At 33.0% G+C, this 17,705-nt stretch overlaps 1 protein-coding gene across 1 annotated transcript; it reads left to right on the forward strand.

Moving 5' to 3' along the window:
* Nucleotides 1-527: 527 nt before the first annotated feature.
* LOC132751853 (acetylcholine receptor subunit alpha-like) lies at nt 528-1,878 on the forward strand. Its single transcript, XM_060742063.1, has one exon. It carries the CDS (start codon nt 528-530, stop codon nt 1,812-1,814), a length of 1,287 nt encoding a protein of 428 aa, XP_060598046.1. The 3' UTR covers nt 1,815-1,878.
* Nucleotides 1,879-17,705: the final 15,827 nt, after the last annotated feature.

Genomic DNA, 17,705 nt, shown 5'->3' on the forward strand with positions numbered 1-17,705 from the left:
ATTGAATGTGTTTCGTTTACCTGTCAAAGTTAGCAAATTGTAAATTATTTTGTACAGTTAAACAAAAGATGTAAAAAGTGCATGATTTGTGATGTTTTATTAATATCAACTTCGTGACGAGATATTAATCATTATGTACATAAAGTTGTTTATCTACTGGTTGCCTAAACGGAATTTTTATAAAACGATACATAATTTTTTTTCCCATTTAAAGCTATGCCGGGCAAGATTTATTTACCAATCTTTAAAATGCTTACAATCTTTTCATCCATCAAAATTTTTATCACCATCAGAGGCTTTGATTAAAAATATGCAAAAATTTCCCTTTTTGGAGTAACAATGCCCGCCAGAAAAAATTTTAATTTGGCCCAAAAGCATTAAAAAATGTTTCCTATCAAATGCTTTTAAAAATCAATCGTTGACTTGTAAGCATTAGACAACGATTCTCAAGGTCAAAAAAGACGCAAAACAAGCACTATAAAACTGTGCTTGGGTGAAATCGTTTCTCATTTGAAGGATTCAGCAATATGGCAAGGACGTTGCACTTTGTAGTTTTGCTGTTCCTAAACTTGACCTTATTGAACGTTCAAGGTAGTCCTAGGGGCCACCACCACGAATCTTTGTTGCATAAATATCTATTTCATGATTATAACGTTAATGTAAGGCCCGTGTTAAATCATTCGGAACAAGTTGATATTATAATCCGTCTATCACTTAGAAAAATACAGGATTTAGATGAGAAACGTCAGTCTATAAAATGTACAATCAATTTGGACTTGTATTGGAAAGACGAATTTTTAACCTGGAATTCGTCAGAATATGGTGGAATAAAAACTCTAGTGTTTCCTTACAGTAAAAACATCTGGGTTCCGGACATCATGGTATATAATGCATTGGTTAACTCTGAAGATTATGGAATGGAAGGTTCTACCATACAACTTTATCAAAACGGTCAGGTGTATGCTTGGACACAAGTTCGTCTCAATACTGAATGTGAAATTAAATCTAAGAAATATCCATTCGACGAACAGATTTGTACCATTATTCTGTCGAAATTTATGAATACGGATGAAAGAGTCATGTTGAAGTCACAAATAAATGAAGTCCTGTTGCTGTATTACGAACATACCGCTGAATGGGAGGTAATAGATAACTACGTTACAACAGACACTTACCATTTTAACGTGACTGTAGACGTTTTGACGTACACGTTTATAAATTACAAATTCAAAATTAAAAGGGCATGCCGTATATGCCTTATAAACGTTATCATACCAGTTTTAATATTAGCATCGCTTAACTTGATATCGTTCTTTATACCTTGTGAAAGTGGGGAGAAAACCAGCTTTCCTATTTCCATATTTTTAACGATGGCGGTATTTCTGACGATAATTTCACGGGAAATGCCGGAATCTATCGACGGCGTTTCATATCTCAGTTCATACGTCACTGTTTTACTTGGTATTGGAGCAGTTACTACCCTGTGCTCGGCGCTTTCGTTACGTTTTCATTTCAGAGCCAGACCCAAATCAGTTTCCAAATTCTGGCGTTTCTTGGTGAAAATTCTAGTTCCTGTATCGGACGATAAGGACGAAAACAAGAATGTAGAAAATGATGACATTAAAAAGCAAAGGAAGCGTAGTCTTTCCCTAAACTCGAACAAGGATTTAGAAATGAAGAATATGAGATGTTCTGCCAGTCCAGACGTGACATGGAAACAAGTATCCCTTGCATTTGACAGACTTGCCTTCTTTGTCATGTTAATTTTGGAAGTTATTTCAACTGTTGTATTCTTAGATCTAATGTTCCGATAGATTCGCTTTATAGATACATGTATAAAAGTATGTATTTTATGAATTCATTGTTAATATAAGGGCATTAAAATAAATGATATAGCAGTTATCAGTGTAATTTCCTTTTAAATTTCGTAAATTCTTTATAGTAATGAAAATATCCGGTTATTGGACAAGCTATTTGGTTGTTTCGCCTGTTGTGACAAGTAACCAAACGTAATGTGCATTAAGTAAGTAAGGAATATACCATTATTTTACATGAAGAGGGAGTTTGTGACATTTTCAATTTTTGCCATTTTTTCGGCGTTCTTCAATGCTTTCAGTTTTGTCCACTTTGTAAGACGCATGGTACTTGCACATTTAAAACTGAAATCTAATTGTTTTAATGTTCGGTAGGATTGAAAAGAAAGATGAACAACTAACGTCATTGAATTTATTTATTCTTCATACCCGTATCGTACCAATAGATAGTTTAATGAAATGATATTGCGAAGAAAGTATGTATTCTGTTTAATCTCAATCTATAATACATGAAGCAGACTGAAAATAGTCATCAACCTTTATTATTACATTGAAGTAAAGTAATAAAATTTTCAAGCATTCAAAAAAATTAGAACGGACAATTCATTTAAATAGTGTTTGGATCAAGTAAAAATACTCTTTGTCAAATATACTTAGTAATTATATACATATTGCACAACGGCTTTTTCTAAAGGTTCTACACACTGGCAATGCTTTCTTCATCTTCGCAAAGACGTTCTCCTTTTTAAGATAGATTTCCCAGGACCTGTTGTTTTCTTTGTCGAATATTTCTTTTCTGCCTTATCAAGTGTTACCGTGGCTGTGAAGACACCGTCAAACACCTCGTCATCAACATCATCATCTATTCCTCTTGCAAAGTTATCTTTCATCTCTTTCAGTATGGTTTGAAATATGTTAGATCCTTCCGGAACATCTGAGTAATTTAGTGTATCGTTGTCAAACACGTTCTCTCCATTAGTACTCCTGAATCGTACAGATCTTTCTTTCAAGCTCTTGTCCTGAAGTACAAAATCAAGAAGATATACGGTACTGATTTTTAAGATTTTCCAAAAATATTTTTGGGGAATGTCTTAAACGAAGAAAATTACAAAGGGCTGTTTCGCTGATATAGGATTACAATTTTATAATTCCATATTTGATAAACGGTAATAATATTTTAATTACCTATATGGACAGGCGATACAAAATGAGAAAAAAATCTTAACTCGCATTCTTTAAAAAAATTGTTTTCAATATATCGACTAATCTTGTACTCTTCTACAGTATAAGTTGCTTTATTTTTGTCATCTTAAATAATTTCAATCAACCATTAAAATTTTTATCATTAGTGCTAACAGATTCAAACGTTTCACCCCAACTTAGTGAATATTACAAGCAATAAATGATAAATGATAAAATGTGAAAGTAAACAAAAAAAGTTATATTATTAAATATACAAATTCTATGTGAATGAGTCGAAAATCGAAATATAAAACTCAAAAGATGAGTTTTCATATTAAAGGGACTCCACTGCGGTTTTTGACATGAAAGGACTTGAAATATTTTTGCGAGATTTTAGTACTTTTTGATGGATGTCAAGACATAACTTGTCTGCAACATTTCAGATCATTCCCACACTCCGTTTTCCCAGACTATTTTTTTATCATGTAAAATGACAAAAAATGACAACAAAAAATGAAACATGTTGCAACACTTTTTACACAAATCTGACTTAAATCGTGCAAAACATTATCATAAATAAATTAATTAATTAATTAATTAAATTTAACTCTTTAGTTAGTATATTTCTTTATTATTTTTGCAGATTTTTCACTTTAACTTTATCAATTTTTTATCAGATTTATGCAAAAAGACCGTGTTCTTTTTCATTTCTTCATCTTTTTGCATTGGTGGGTACTTTAAACATTATTAAGTTAGAAAACAATACAAATTGTTGTTGATTGAAAAACAGAACTTAAAATATACATAAGGCATCAGAAACGAATTTTTTTCCTTCTTTATAAAGAGCATTTATGAAGTAGATAACATTTAAATAATGACCATAGAGCATGTTACATGCTAATTGCTTGTAGAAATTAGCAATGAATGTAAAATTAGCAAAAAAATATTTTTTTTTATGTTGAATTCTGCTTAAGCCGATGCAAGGGGGCGTGGACTGTAACGGTGCCGATTATGAACAGACTCAATCAAATATTTTTAATTTTGTTGTTTTGGGCGTTCTTTGGAAATTCTGTTAAACAATATTTATGGAGACCTTGAAATTTCAAAACAGTGTATTTTCTTTTCTTTCTCCGTCTTTCCGTCCAGTATACAAAATATTGATTTTTAAATCTGATATAAAGTTTATAATAACCTTGCATGTTTAAGTATATCATGCTTCATTGTCATACATTGAGGTTAAAGAAGTATGAGGAAAATCTTCGGACAGGGATGATTACAGTTACCGTAAAGTATGCTTGTCAGAGCTATGCACGCGAGCAGAATAATTATTTTATATGGAATTATTGGAAATTAATAACACCAATTGTGAATTAAATTAATAGATCAAAAGGTGCAAACGCTGGAATTTCATTGGTTACATTTTGAGAAAACTGAAATATTTTCACAAGTGCGTGTATAAAGGGCGAATGAACCCTCATTAAGCATAGAATGCATTTCTTTAATCTTTTCGCTTTGCGTTGTGTGATATTTAGCGAAAAACAAACTCATTATTTTTGTATTTCATTCAAAATGGCTACGCAAACAATACTCAATTCTAAGTTATTTTAAAGCTTCATCATTACTTTAATCTATTTAAATGAAGTAATGATATTTGAATTGAGAAATGTGCCATGACAAACAAAAAGCAATGAGTTCAGAAGGAGGAAAGATACACTATCGGAAGGATCTAATTTAGAAATAACATCGGCCTGAGAGGTGTATACCGGCTATTTAACACCGGTTTGGAAATTTGATGCGTAAGAATTGACCACGAAGGCCGTCGGCCTGAGTGGTTAATTTTGTCGCATCAAAACGACAAAACCGGTGTTAAATAGCCGATATACACCCCTCAGACCGATGTTATTTCGATTCTAACACGATAAAATAAGGAAAAACACTAATGTTATTTTTCAAGCGGAAATAACTTCCGGTGCCGATTTTCGTAAAACGCTGTTCGATTTTCGCACCCTACTGTTGCGAAGATATAGAAATTATCAAACAAAAGAAATAATAAGAAAAAAAAACGTTATTTTATCAAGTTTTCAACAATAAAAACTTTCGTCGTATTGTGTTTACATCAGAGCCCCATTTATCATTCTTGTATGTATGAAATAACGTCAGCTTGTTTATGAATGAGTTGTTTACTTAGGATGGCGTCATTTCGCTGCATACGGAATGGCGTCGTTTTGTCAAAATATTTATTGACTGATATGGATCTAATATGTGGCGTTAGTGTATGTGAGATATTATTTCGGTATTATATGGAAAAAAAAATACACGAACTGAAAATATAAATAAAAATGCTTTTTATTGTTGCTTTAAAATGCTTTGTAAACTATACAATCGAGGGTGAAAACATAACAGCGCATATACAAGTAGTCCCTAACCAGTGTTTATTGGCAGTTTAACACTAGTTTTTTTCCTTCTTTGTCTACAGTGACAAAATCACGTAAGTGTTAAAATTATTGTTCGAAAGGAACATTAACAAGTACGACTGGACACATTTTTAAAGAAAGTACAACTAAATCAACAAAATGTATAATCTTTCATATGAAGGCCAAATGAGAGATGACAATGAGTTAGCTCTTTGGCAATATCTCTGTCGGTTCTGACCTAAACAGTAATGTCTCAAAATCGAAATTGTGACCCCCAAAAAATAAACATATCCCGGAATCTGCATCATAAGTAACCGAAAACGATAATGTTGGCTCTAAATGAGGTGTTGAACGGTCATTTTAGTAAACATCGTAATACTATTCGGTCTTTTTGACTGTATTCTTTTATGATATGTATATGCATTCTATTTCGTTTTAAAACCGCAACATGTTAAACAATCAGATAAATAATTATATTATTTATTACACGCCTAATAAAATATTACCGATGAACTTTCAGCATTTAAACCAGGTGATGTTCCAATTAACATCAATATCGGATCTTATCGTATCACTTTAACCGCGTTCCCAATTTCAGAGTCCAAAAACTTCATCAAATCCATATTGTATCCCATACAGCATTGTTTGCATTTCAATGTCTAAAATATCTATATGAAATGCAAACTTTAATTTGTTTAGCCTTATTTTTACTTTTAGGGTCAACAATTAATTAATAATACCTTACATTTAAAGTAACAACATTCCATAAAAATATGAATGAAGAGCTCATTATACATTATTGAGAACAACACTTAATAAAAAAAAATATTCTATTGGACTCGTACACAGCTACAAAAGCAATATCATGCACGGCTAGCTCCTCGTCCAATATAGATCTGACAGCCGTGTACACGTCCGATAGAATTCAGTATTGTACACAACAGTGTACAACAGTGTATAATATCCTAACCATAAATATAAGATTGTTATGAGTATTATGCTAAAGAATACAAGTAAATGGAAATCTGGTTATCTTGGAAAAGACATTTTAGTAAACAGCCATATGTACTATACTTGTCAATCATGTGTATTCTTTAAAGGCTTCTGCTAATTTTATATATTAAGCTTCACAGAAACGCAGTTGACAGTGCTTAGATGTTGTCTACCTAAACATTAAGTAAAATACAAATTAGCACAATAAGAAGGACATCTGAACATATTCACGGTGCCTTTACCACGTGACTTTTTGTGGTTAGCATAATAAAAATAACGAGAAAATTTTTATTTCATTTTTGAATATTTCATTTTTTATAGAATTAAATGTAGAGCACGCACATTCTAGTGATCAAACGCATTCATTGAATTTTTATTTAGAAAGTTATCATGGCCAAAAATTCTGGACCGTTTTTTGTATTGACCACAAAAAGTCACATGGAACGGGCACCATGATATTGAAAACATCCAATTATACAATCTGCCTATTACTGAAAACTATATAACTGCAACATTTGTACATGCGTTACATTTGGGTGCAGATAATTAAACAGTAAACATTGTTATTTATATTTGGAGGCATATATCTTTTTAACCTAGTATAATACTTTATTAAATATATATTCAATATATATAACTGTAATATCCAATGATAATATTTCGCAAGTTTTAAATAATACGAAGTGGAATTTTACTTAAAATAGCACAAATGAAAATAAACGCTTAAAGGGCCGGACTTTCACCGTTTCAAAAAAGATAATTTTACTTTCATGTGGGAGTTATAAATGATTTTTTGTATAAATATCTGATAGATTAAGTCATTTTATATATGTTTAACTATATAACTTACGTCAAATTACTGATATTGTCTTCATTTTGATAAATATAAGGGGGGTCAGTATACGTTTCCGTAGATAATGGTATACCTATTTATACAAAACGCTGAAAGCGTGTAAATAAAGATCTATATGTTTATAACTTTAAAGTTTTAGGCGGAAAATATTTGTGTAAAATTTTATGATACCCTTGCATTGTTGTTTACTTTATTTCCTGTTAACTTTTATGACTGCTATTAATAAAATTTACACACGTTCTTACGAACAGAATTGATTTGTTGGATGAATAAAACTTGTCAGTCATGTAAATGACGGCGATTAATAAATGTACATACGTTCTAAACAACGTGCCTTACATAATGAGATATAAATAACATAAAAAATGTTTGTATTTGTTAATACAATTAGTAATATGTAGTTACAAACATGTATAGATATGGGAGATAAATTTGCCGAGCAAATACTCTATGGTAATATTGATGAGCAGTTATCTCTCTTATTAACAAAAACCGTCTCAATGAATTGCCTAACGTTGTGTGATAAACTTTATGTAGACATATATCATTCAGATTTTCTACTTTCAAGCAGAACAAGTCCAGATTTTTAGATACAGAATGAAATTTATGCCTCAAAAATGGCCAAATTTGTACATCATGTACTGAGAACATGCTAACAAACCCAGCCAAATGCATATTTAAGAACATAAATAGTGTGAATAAACATTAAGAAATATGACGGCTGGGAAATGGTATTTGTCAGGTTTGGTTAAAAAAAAATTCAACCAATTTTCGTGCAAAGTACTTGCATATGTGAGTAGAAGTGTATAACACTCAAATCAGTGTACTTATATATTTATTCCAAGAAATATGTAAATAGAAAAACTGTCAATGATATATTTCTAAAATAAAACCATGCAAATAAACTTTTTTGTAGAAACCTTTCAAGCATAATACATGTGAGTATATTAATAAGAATGGCCCCTGTTATATCATTGTTGGCATTTAAAACAAGAGCCACTGTCTGTCTGGTGCCATGCTCAACTTTTTCTTATTTCTTAAGCCAATTATAGTGATAATCAGGGAAAATTGAATCATTTGACTGACAAGGTCAAAGGCATTTTGAAACTGATATATATATAAAGATGCTGACCTGACTGATGCTGTGTCTAATATGAAGTAAATCCATTTATAAATAACATAGTTATAAACAGATACAAAAAAAGAATCTTATTACTCTGACCTTGACAGTCAATTTAAGGTCAAGATAACATCTAAATTAATCAATATGTCTATTTGGAAGCAAGTAATGTTTTGTCTAAGTTTAACTCAAATCTATACAAAAGTAACAAAATAATTACAATTTAACTAAAGTTCAATAATTTGACTTTGATGGTCAAGGACATTTAGTATCAAGGTCAGTTCAACGTTTTAGAAGTTCTTGACCAAAATGTTGTTCTGTCAAAGAATGAATCTATCAACTTATAAATTACCAACTTACAGTCAATTAAAGCAAAATATGTCAAAATTCAATAATTTAACCTGGAAGGTCAAAATCATTTGAGTCTGATATTCATAAATTTTTTAAAGTTTTATCCTAAGGAATGTTGTGTTATAATATGAAGTCAATCCATTCATTAATAACATAGTTGTAGCCAATGTCAGTCAAATATGTTTTTCATAATTGGGCCTTCAAAATCAAGGTCATTTATGAGTGACGGTCTGTCTAATTAAACCTCAAGGCCTATCCTAGAAAATTATTATATTCAAGTTTGAAGACAATCCATTCAAAAACAACAAAGGTAAAGTAATTAATAGCAAAAGTCATAATAAAACAAGCATTTATGATAGTCTGGTCTACTTGAAGGTCTTGTCCCAAGGGTTGTTGTGTTCAAATATGAAGACAATACACAAAAAATTCAAAAAATTATGATCAAGGTTACAGTTAAATAAAGATGTTGAACAGGCAGTAATGTAATGAGAAAGCTATGCACAAGTAATTATCGTACTAATAAATGTATTCACAATTGTCAATTAGCATGAAAAGAGGCATCTGTAACACAGTTTGTCCAAATTTCCGTCAGTGCTACATTAGTAACAGATGTTTGCTGTCAATAAAGTGTATGTAAATGAATCAAATATATATTCTCAAACAGTTTAAAATAATGGAGTCACACTATATCAGTTATCAGACTCAGGGCCTTCCCCAGAAATTTCTGTAAGCGCAACTTGGAGGGGGTGGGTGTCGAAAAGTTTTGAAACCTTACAATGAAATGTTGTATTTTGTTGCATATTTAATGAGAGTTTAGACAAACAAAATGTGTTCAGTATTTACATATTTTATTGTCTTTTCAAATAAGCCTTTGTAGAAATCAAAAGTATCAATAAGCATTCACAAGAAGTTCCCATATAACGTTTTAGTATATATATATCAACAATTAGTAGTATTTTTAAAGACAATAAGAATTATTCATAATGGATAAATCAATATAAATGAAACTTCTAAAGAAACTCTTGTGAAATTTGAAATAATTTTATGTCCTTTTAGTTTTAAGGTTTGTGTTTGCTTAACATCATAATTTCGATGCAGATTTAGTCCTAACATTTTAAAATAAAGTTTCTATCTGATGGACAAGTCATAAAAATATTTCACAAAATATACCACTTTTTTCCATTCAATAACTTTTATCAAATCGTTAGAACAACTGAAATAGTTATCTGTAACATTTATTATCAAAGCTGCATGCCTCCAGATACGCTAAAGAAATTTAAAACAAGATAGCATTTGAGAAAAATGCTATGCCACCGCATTAATACAACACTTAATAGTAGTGTAAGAACAGATTTTTTTTGTTTCTATACAATTGAAGATTGTCATAATGCATAGATTCCTGACCTATCTAATTCTTATTATCAGATTTGTGGTTAAATCTATTGTTAATCCAATAAAAGGTCAGAGTAGGAATATATCAATGCACTTGAGTCTAGTAAATTTGGTGGTGAAGGTCATATTGCACACAGCCTAAATTTCATGACTTCATCAAAGGACAACACAGTTTGACACTTTGTCAAAATCTGACAGCTGATATCAAAGTTCACTTTACGCACATGGTTTAAATTTCATAGCTGTACATCAAAGGACAAGAAAGTAGGTCACATCATCAAAATCTAGGTCACCTGATATCAAAGTTCAATTTATCAACTAAAACTGTGCACATAGTCCAAATTTCATGACTATACATCAAAGGACAAGAAAGAAGGCCACTATCCCCTTGGGCAAGGCAAAATTTTGACCCAAGGGTTTAATTCAAACAATCTTGATACAGGTCCACCAAACAACATTTCCCACCAAACAACATTCATGTCAAATATCTAAGCTGTAGCTTTCTCCAATTCAAAAAAACATTTGTTTTAGTTTCTGTTTTACATGGGTACATAATGAAAATTAATACCCCAGGGCAGGGCCAATTTTGACACCAGGGCCAAAATTTGAACAGCTTTGGTAGAGGACCTATGGCTGATTTTATTATAAAGCAAACATCAAAGCTCTAAGCCTTGTACCTTCAGACAATAAGATTTTTAATTTTTCACTATATGTACAATGTACATAGTGACTGAAAATCAATGACCCCGGGGCCGGGCCAATTTTGACCCCAGGGCTATAATTTGAACAATCTTGCTAGAGGCTCACTACACACTGTTTCATGCAAAATATCTAACCTCTAGCATTTGTCAATTTAGAGAAGATGATTTTTTTAAAGTTTTTACTATAGACATATAAGGAAAACCTATGGCCCCCGGGGCGGGGCTAATTTTGACACTAGAGGCAAAATTTGAACAACTTTGGTAAAGTACCTGATATCCTGACTAGTAAAGATGATATCATTTCACAAATTAAAGCTCTAAGCCTTGTACCTTCAGACAATAAGATTTTTCATTTCTTACTACATGAATATGTATATATTGAAAATCAATGACCCCGTGGCGGGGGCGATTTTGACCCCAGGGCTATAATTTGAACAATCTTGCTAGAGGTTTATTACACAATGTTTCATGCAAAATATTTAACCTCTAGAATTTGTCAATTGCTAGAAGATTTTTAAAAAGTTTTTACTATAAGTTTTTACTATAAACATATAAGGAAAACCAATGACCGTCGGGGCGGGGGCGATTTTGACCCCAGGGCTATAATTTGAACAATCTGGGTAGAGGTCTACCAGACAATGCCTTATGCAAAATATCTAAGCTCTAGGGTCTTTACAAGAAGGTATTTTAAGTTTTTACTATATGTACATATAGTAAAAATTAATGACACCAGGGGCGGGGCCGATTTGACCCCATGGCTATAATTTGAACAATCTTGGTAAGGGTCTACCAGACAATGCCTTATGCAAAATATCTAAGCTCTAGGCCTTTTGGGTCTTTACAAGAAGGTATTTTAAGTTTTTACTATATGTACATATAGTGAAAATCAATGACCCCCGCGGCGGGGCCGATTTTGACCCTAGGGCTATAATTTGAACAATCTTGGTAGAGGTCTACCAGACGATGCCTGAGGTAAAATATCTAAGCTCTAGGCCTTTTGGGTCTTTACAAGAAGATTTTTAAATTTATTCTTATAATTCCTTTTGGTTGCCATGGCAACAAGATTTCTGCATGGAATGAAATTCTCTGAACAAATTTGGAAGCCCTTCACCCAAGGATCAATCCTGCCAAGTTTGGTTGAAATTGGACTAGTGTTTTTTCACAAGAAGTTCAGTATATAATCTATAGAACACACACACGTACACACGCACACACACACACACACACACACACACACACACACAGGTGAATCGCTATATGCCACCTCATCGCAGATGCTGCGGTGGCATAAAAAGAAGCAATCAGTAAACTGATCAAATCACGTAAATTCTTGTTACATCATTTTCCTTTTATCAATTCATTTGGGTATATAAGGCATCAATTATTTACAGTTTTAATTACAACACTATCCAGCAGAAGATACATGACAGTCCTTTTGGGAAACAAGAGGGCCATAATGGACCTGAGTTGCTCACCAGAAACAACTGCTTTTCAGAGTTGGAAATTATCCATTGTCAATATTTTCTGATACTTAATTTGAGCATAGACTATGTTTAAACAATTATTTGAAGAAATGCCATGACCTGGGGCATTAAAGTTTTAGCTTAAACTGCGCCAATCAAATTAATATGAGCAAACTTGATAAAAAACTACTTAATAATGCTACATAGTTTGGTGATCATCTATCAATTTTTTCAGAAGGAAATGTTCAAAGGTTTTTCTATTTTTGGCTTTAGTGGCTCCTAAAAGGGGCCAATCAAATTAATATGAGCAAACTTGATAAAAGCGTACCTAAGAATGCTAAAGATAAGTTTGGTGATCATCCATCAATTAGTTCTGTAGAAATAGACGTTTAAAGGTTTTTCTATTTTTAGCTTTAGCGGCCCCTAAAAGATGCCAATCAAATTAATATGATCAAAATTGATAAAAGACTATCCAACAATGCAACAGACAAAATTTGGTGATCATTCATCAATTAGTTCTATAGAAAAAAAAGTTTAAACGTTTTTCTATTTTTAGCTCTAGAGATCCCTAAAAGGGGCAAATCAAATTAATATGATCAATCTTGATAAAAGACTACCCAAGAATGCTACAGACAAAGTTTGGTGATCATGCATCCATCAATTAGTTCTGTAGAAGAAGACATTTAAAGGTTTTCCTATTTTTAGCCCTAGAGACCTCTGAAAGGGTCCAATCAAATTAATATGAGCAGATGTGATAAAAGACTACCGAACAATGCTACAGACAAAGTTTGGTGATCATCCATCAATTAGTTCTCTAGATATAGATGTTTAAAGGTATTTCTATTTTTAGCTTTAACGGCTCCTAAAAGGGGCCAATCAAATTAATATGAGCAAACTTGATAGAAGACTACCCAAGAATGGTACACGCAAAAGTTGGTGATCATGTATCAATTAGTTATGTAGAAGAAGACATTTAAAGGTTTCTCTTTTTTTAGCCCTAGAGACCCCTAAAAGGGTCCAATCAAATTAATATGAACAATTTGATAAACGACTACCAAAGAATGCTACAGACAAAGTTTGGTGATCATCAATCAATTAGTTCTCTAGATATAGATGTTTAAAGGTATTTCTTTTTTTTTAGCTTTAGCGGCCCCTAAAAGGGGCCAATCAAATTTATATGCGCAAACTTGATAGAAGACTACCCAAGAATGCTACAGACAAAGTTTGGTGATCATCCATCCATTAGTTCTGTAGAAGAAGATGTCTAAATGTTTTTCTATTTTTAGCCCTTGAGACCCCTTAAAGGGTCCAATCAAATTAATATGAGCAAATTTGAGAAAAGCCTACCCGAGAATGCGAAAGAAAAGGTTTGGTGATTATCCATCAATTAGTTCTGTAGTAGAAGATGTTTAAAAGTTTTTCTATTTTTAGCTCTGTTGACCCCTAAAAGGGGCCAATTGAAATGACATGAGCAAATTCAAGTGTGACTGTCACAAGGATGCTACAGACCAAATTTGAAGTAAATCTGCCCAGTGGTTTCAGAGACGAAGACGATTATGACGACGGACGACGGACGCCGGAGTATCTCCTTTGATACTAATAGCTCACACAGGGCCTCCGGCTCTGGTGAGCTAAAGAAAAAGGCAAAGTAGATTTAAATGGTGTTGTCTACAGAAATGTTGATATTCTGAACAATCATTAATGCATCAGTCAAAATGAAATCAAATTAATGATTGTGAGTGAAACATTCTAAAATATACAAGTTTTGTCATCAATAAATAAATTATCGCCCCCCCCCCCCTTGTATAAGCGTCTTAAAACTAGAAAAAACACCCAAAATATTACATTATTTCATCACATGTGAGAAGTTAATATTTTTTCCATCAGAAAAAATACAAATATTAAAAGCCCCTTGGGTGCCAATGAAATGGAGAAACTTAATTCTTCTGATTGATCTTGTATATAGTATAAATTCCATTAGACTTGAAATGACAATATGAGCCGCATCACGACAAAACCAACATAATGGGTTTGCGACCAGCCTGGATCCAGACCAGCCTGCGCATCCGCGCAGTCTGATCAGGATCCATGCTGTTCGCTTACAAACCCTGTAATAAGTAGTGAAACTGACAGCGAACAGCATGAATCCTGATCAGACTGCGCGGATGCGCAGGCTGGTCTGGATCCATGCTGGTCGCAAACCCATTATGTTGGTTTTGTCATGACGCGGCTCATATATATATATATATTAATGACAATGCTATATTAATAACATATATAAAATATGTACTTAAAAAGTCTCCTAACGAAAGTCTGAAAATATCAAACAATCCAAAGGGACTTACTTACGAGATAGAAGACAGACTAAAGTCTGCAATATTCAGACAAATTTAAATCAAATGGATCCAACAAAACCAATATTGGATTTACTGCGAGGAATCTCACGAGAATTATTATACCTCTCTGTTTTAAACGTTTACACCAAAGACATAATCAAACATAAATGTGACTGAAAACATTGAAACTATTGTTGACAGTCAATATGTATGTCTGAAGCAAAAACAACAAGTGGCGGCATGGCCGAGAGGTTAACGCGTCGGACTAGTAATCTAATGATCGCTAGCCGTATGGGTTCAAACCCCGTCAGGGGCAAGTCGTTTTTTCCTTGAGCAAGAAACTTTACACTCATTGCTCAGTACTGGTTGGTTCCAGGAACGGATTATACCACTTTTTTCCATTCAATAACTTTTATCAAATCGTTAGAACAACTGAAATAGTTATCTGTAACATTTATTATTAAAGCTGCATGCCTCCAGATACGCCAAAGAAAATTTAAAACAAGATTGCATTTGAGAAAATTGCTATGTACAACACTAAATAGTGTTGTAGGATCAGATTTTTTTGTTCTATACAATAGAAGTTTGCCATAATGCATAGATCACTGACCTTTCAAATTATTTTTATCAGATTAGTGGTTAAATCTATTACTATTCAAATAAAAGATCAGAGTAGGAATCTATCAAATTGATGCAGTTAAGTCTAGTGAATTTGGTGGTGAAGGTTATATTTCACATGGTCAAAATTACATGACTGTACATCAAAGGACAACACTGTGTCAAAATCTAGGCCAGCTGATATCAAAGTTTACTTGACATCTCAATCTGTGCACATGGTTCAAATTCATAGCTGCACACCAGAGGACAAGAAAGTACATATAGGTCACATAAAAAAAAACTAGGTAACCTGTCAAAGTTCAATTTAACAACTAAAACTGCACATAGTCCAAATTTCATAGCTGTACATCAAAGGACAAGAAAGAAGGTCACTATCTCCTTGTGCAAGGCAAAATTTTGACCCAAGGGTTTATTTCAAATAATCTTGATACAGGTCCACCAAACAAAATTTCCCACCAAACAACATTCAAGTCAAATATCTCTCGAAATTCAACCATTCAGAAAGCATTTGTTTAAGTTTCTGTTTTTACTATGTGTACATAATGAAAATCAATGCCCCAGGGCAGGGCCAATTTTGACACCAGAGGCAAAATTTGAACAGCTTTCGTAGAGGACCTATGGCTGATTTTATTATAATGCAAACATCAAAGCTCTAAGCCTTGTACCTTCAGACAATAAGATTTTTAATTTTTCACTATATGTACATAGTGACTGAAAATCAATGACCCCCGGGGCGGGGCCAATTTTGACCCCAGGGTTATAATTTGAACAATCTTGCTATATGTTCACTACACAATGTTTCATGAAAAATATCTTACCTCTAGCATTTGTCCATTTAGAGAAGATGATTTTTTTAAAGTTTTTACTATAGACATATAAGGAAAACCTATGGCCCCCGGGGCGGGGCTAATTTTGACACAAGAGGCAAAATTTAAACAACTTTGGTAGAGTACCTTTAGATATCATATACCAACTATCAAAGCTCTAAGCCTTGTACCTTCAGACAATAAGATTTTTTTTACTATATGTACATAGTGAAAATCAATGACCCCCGGGGTGGGGCCAATTTTGACTCAAGGGCTATAATTTGAACAATCTTGCTAGAGGTCCACTACACAATGTATCATGCAAAATATCTAACCTCTAGCCTTTGTCTATTTTGAGAAGACGATTTTTTAAGATTTTACTACATGTATATACATAAAAAGTAAACTTATGACCCCGGGGTGGGGCTTATTTTGACGCTAGAGGCAAAATTTGAACAGCTTTGATAGAGTACCTATAGATGATATCATATACCAAATATCAAAGCTATATGCCTCGTATCTTCAGACAAGAAGGTATTTTAAACTTTTACTATATGTACATATAGTAAAAAACAAAGACCCGGGGCGGGGCCAATTTTGATCCCCGGTGTAATAATTTGAACAATCTCGGTAGAGGTCTACCACACAATGCCTTATGCAAAATAACTATGCTCTAGACCTTGTGGGTCGTTGCAAGAAGATTTTTTTAATTTATTCGTATAATTCCTTTTGGTTGTCATGGCAACCAGATTTCTGCATGGAATGGAATTCTTTAAACAACTTTGGAAGCCCTTCACCCAAGGATCAAGTTTGGTTGAAATTGGACAAGTGGTTCTTCACAAGAAGATTTTTTAAGTTCACTATATAATCTATAGAACACACACACATACATACAAACACACACACACACACACACACACACACACACACACACACACACACACACACACACACACAGGTGAAACGCTTTATGCCACCGCATCGCAGATGCTGCGGTGGCATAAACAAATATGTGGATTGTAAGTGCCATTAGCAATATGTACAACAGTCATTACTTTCTCTGTTCACTTCACAATATTTTACTTTTAAATACATTTCAAAATTTTCATGAAAATTAGCATGACCCTGGAGGCATGCGGCTTCAAGATAAAAATCCTAGACACACAAGCCATACTGAAGTGTCTATATAGGCTAAAATATCTATCTACAGCAATGAACTGAGAGTTATGGTATCAAACCATAAAAACATTTAAATTACTTATAAAAATGTGTTTATCATACTACATGCTATAAACAATTGACTGAACACTTAACAAGTAAGAGGGTCAATGACTTCTCTGTACTAATGTATAGACAACCTAACTACTGGCTCATTACACACAAGGTCAATACATTGATCAAAAGCGTTGACATCCCAAGGAAAGAGGAATTTCAAAATACCTGTAAACGAATTCATGAAACCATTAATAAAACTATCAGACTGTGAACCATAAAGCTAACAAAAATAGGTCAAAGACAGAAAAGCCCGGGTTGCATTTGTACACCAAATATCATGAGGCTGTGATGTTATGAACATTTCGTACCATTGACCATTAATGCGAAAATTGAACTAAGTGGGGAAACAGGAAGTTGATGAGCTACACACCTGTTATCGAATCCCAC

This window comes from Ruditapes philippinarum, unplaced genomic scaffold (assembly GCF_026571515.1).
Source record: "Ruditapes philippinarum isolate M1 unplaced genomic scaffold, ASM2657151v2 ctg7917_1_1_1_1, whole genome shotgun sequence".
NCBI classification, from domain to species: Eukaryota; Metazoa; Mollusca; class Bivalvia; order Venerida; family Veneridae; genus Ruditapes; species Ruditapes philippinarum.

Bases quoted from the DNA above. Each gene is read 5' to 3' on its own strand.
- LOC132751853 (XM_060742063.1), top strand. From the start codon at position 528: ATGGCAAGGACGTTGCACTTTGTAGTTTTGCTGTTCCTAAACTTGACC.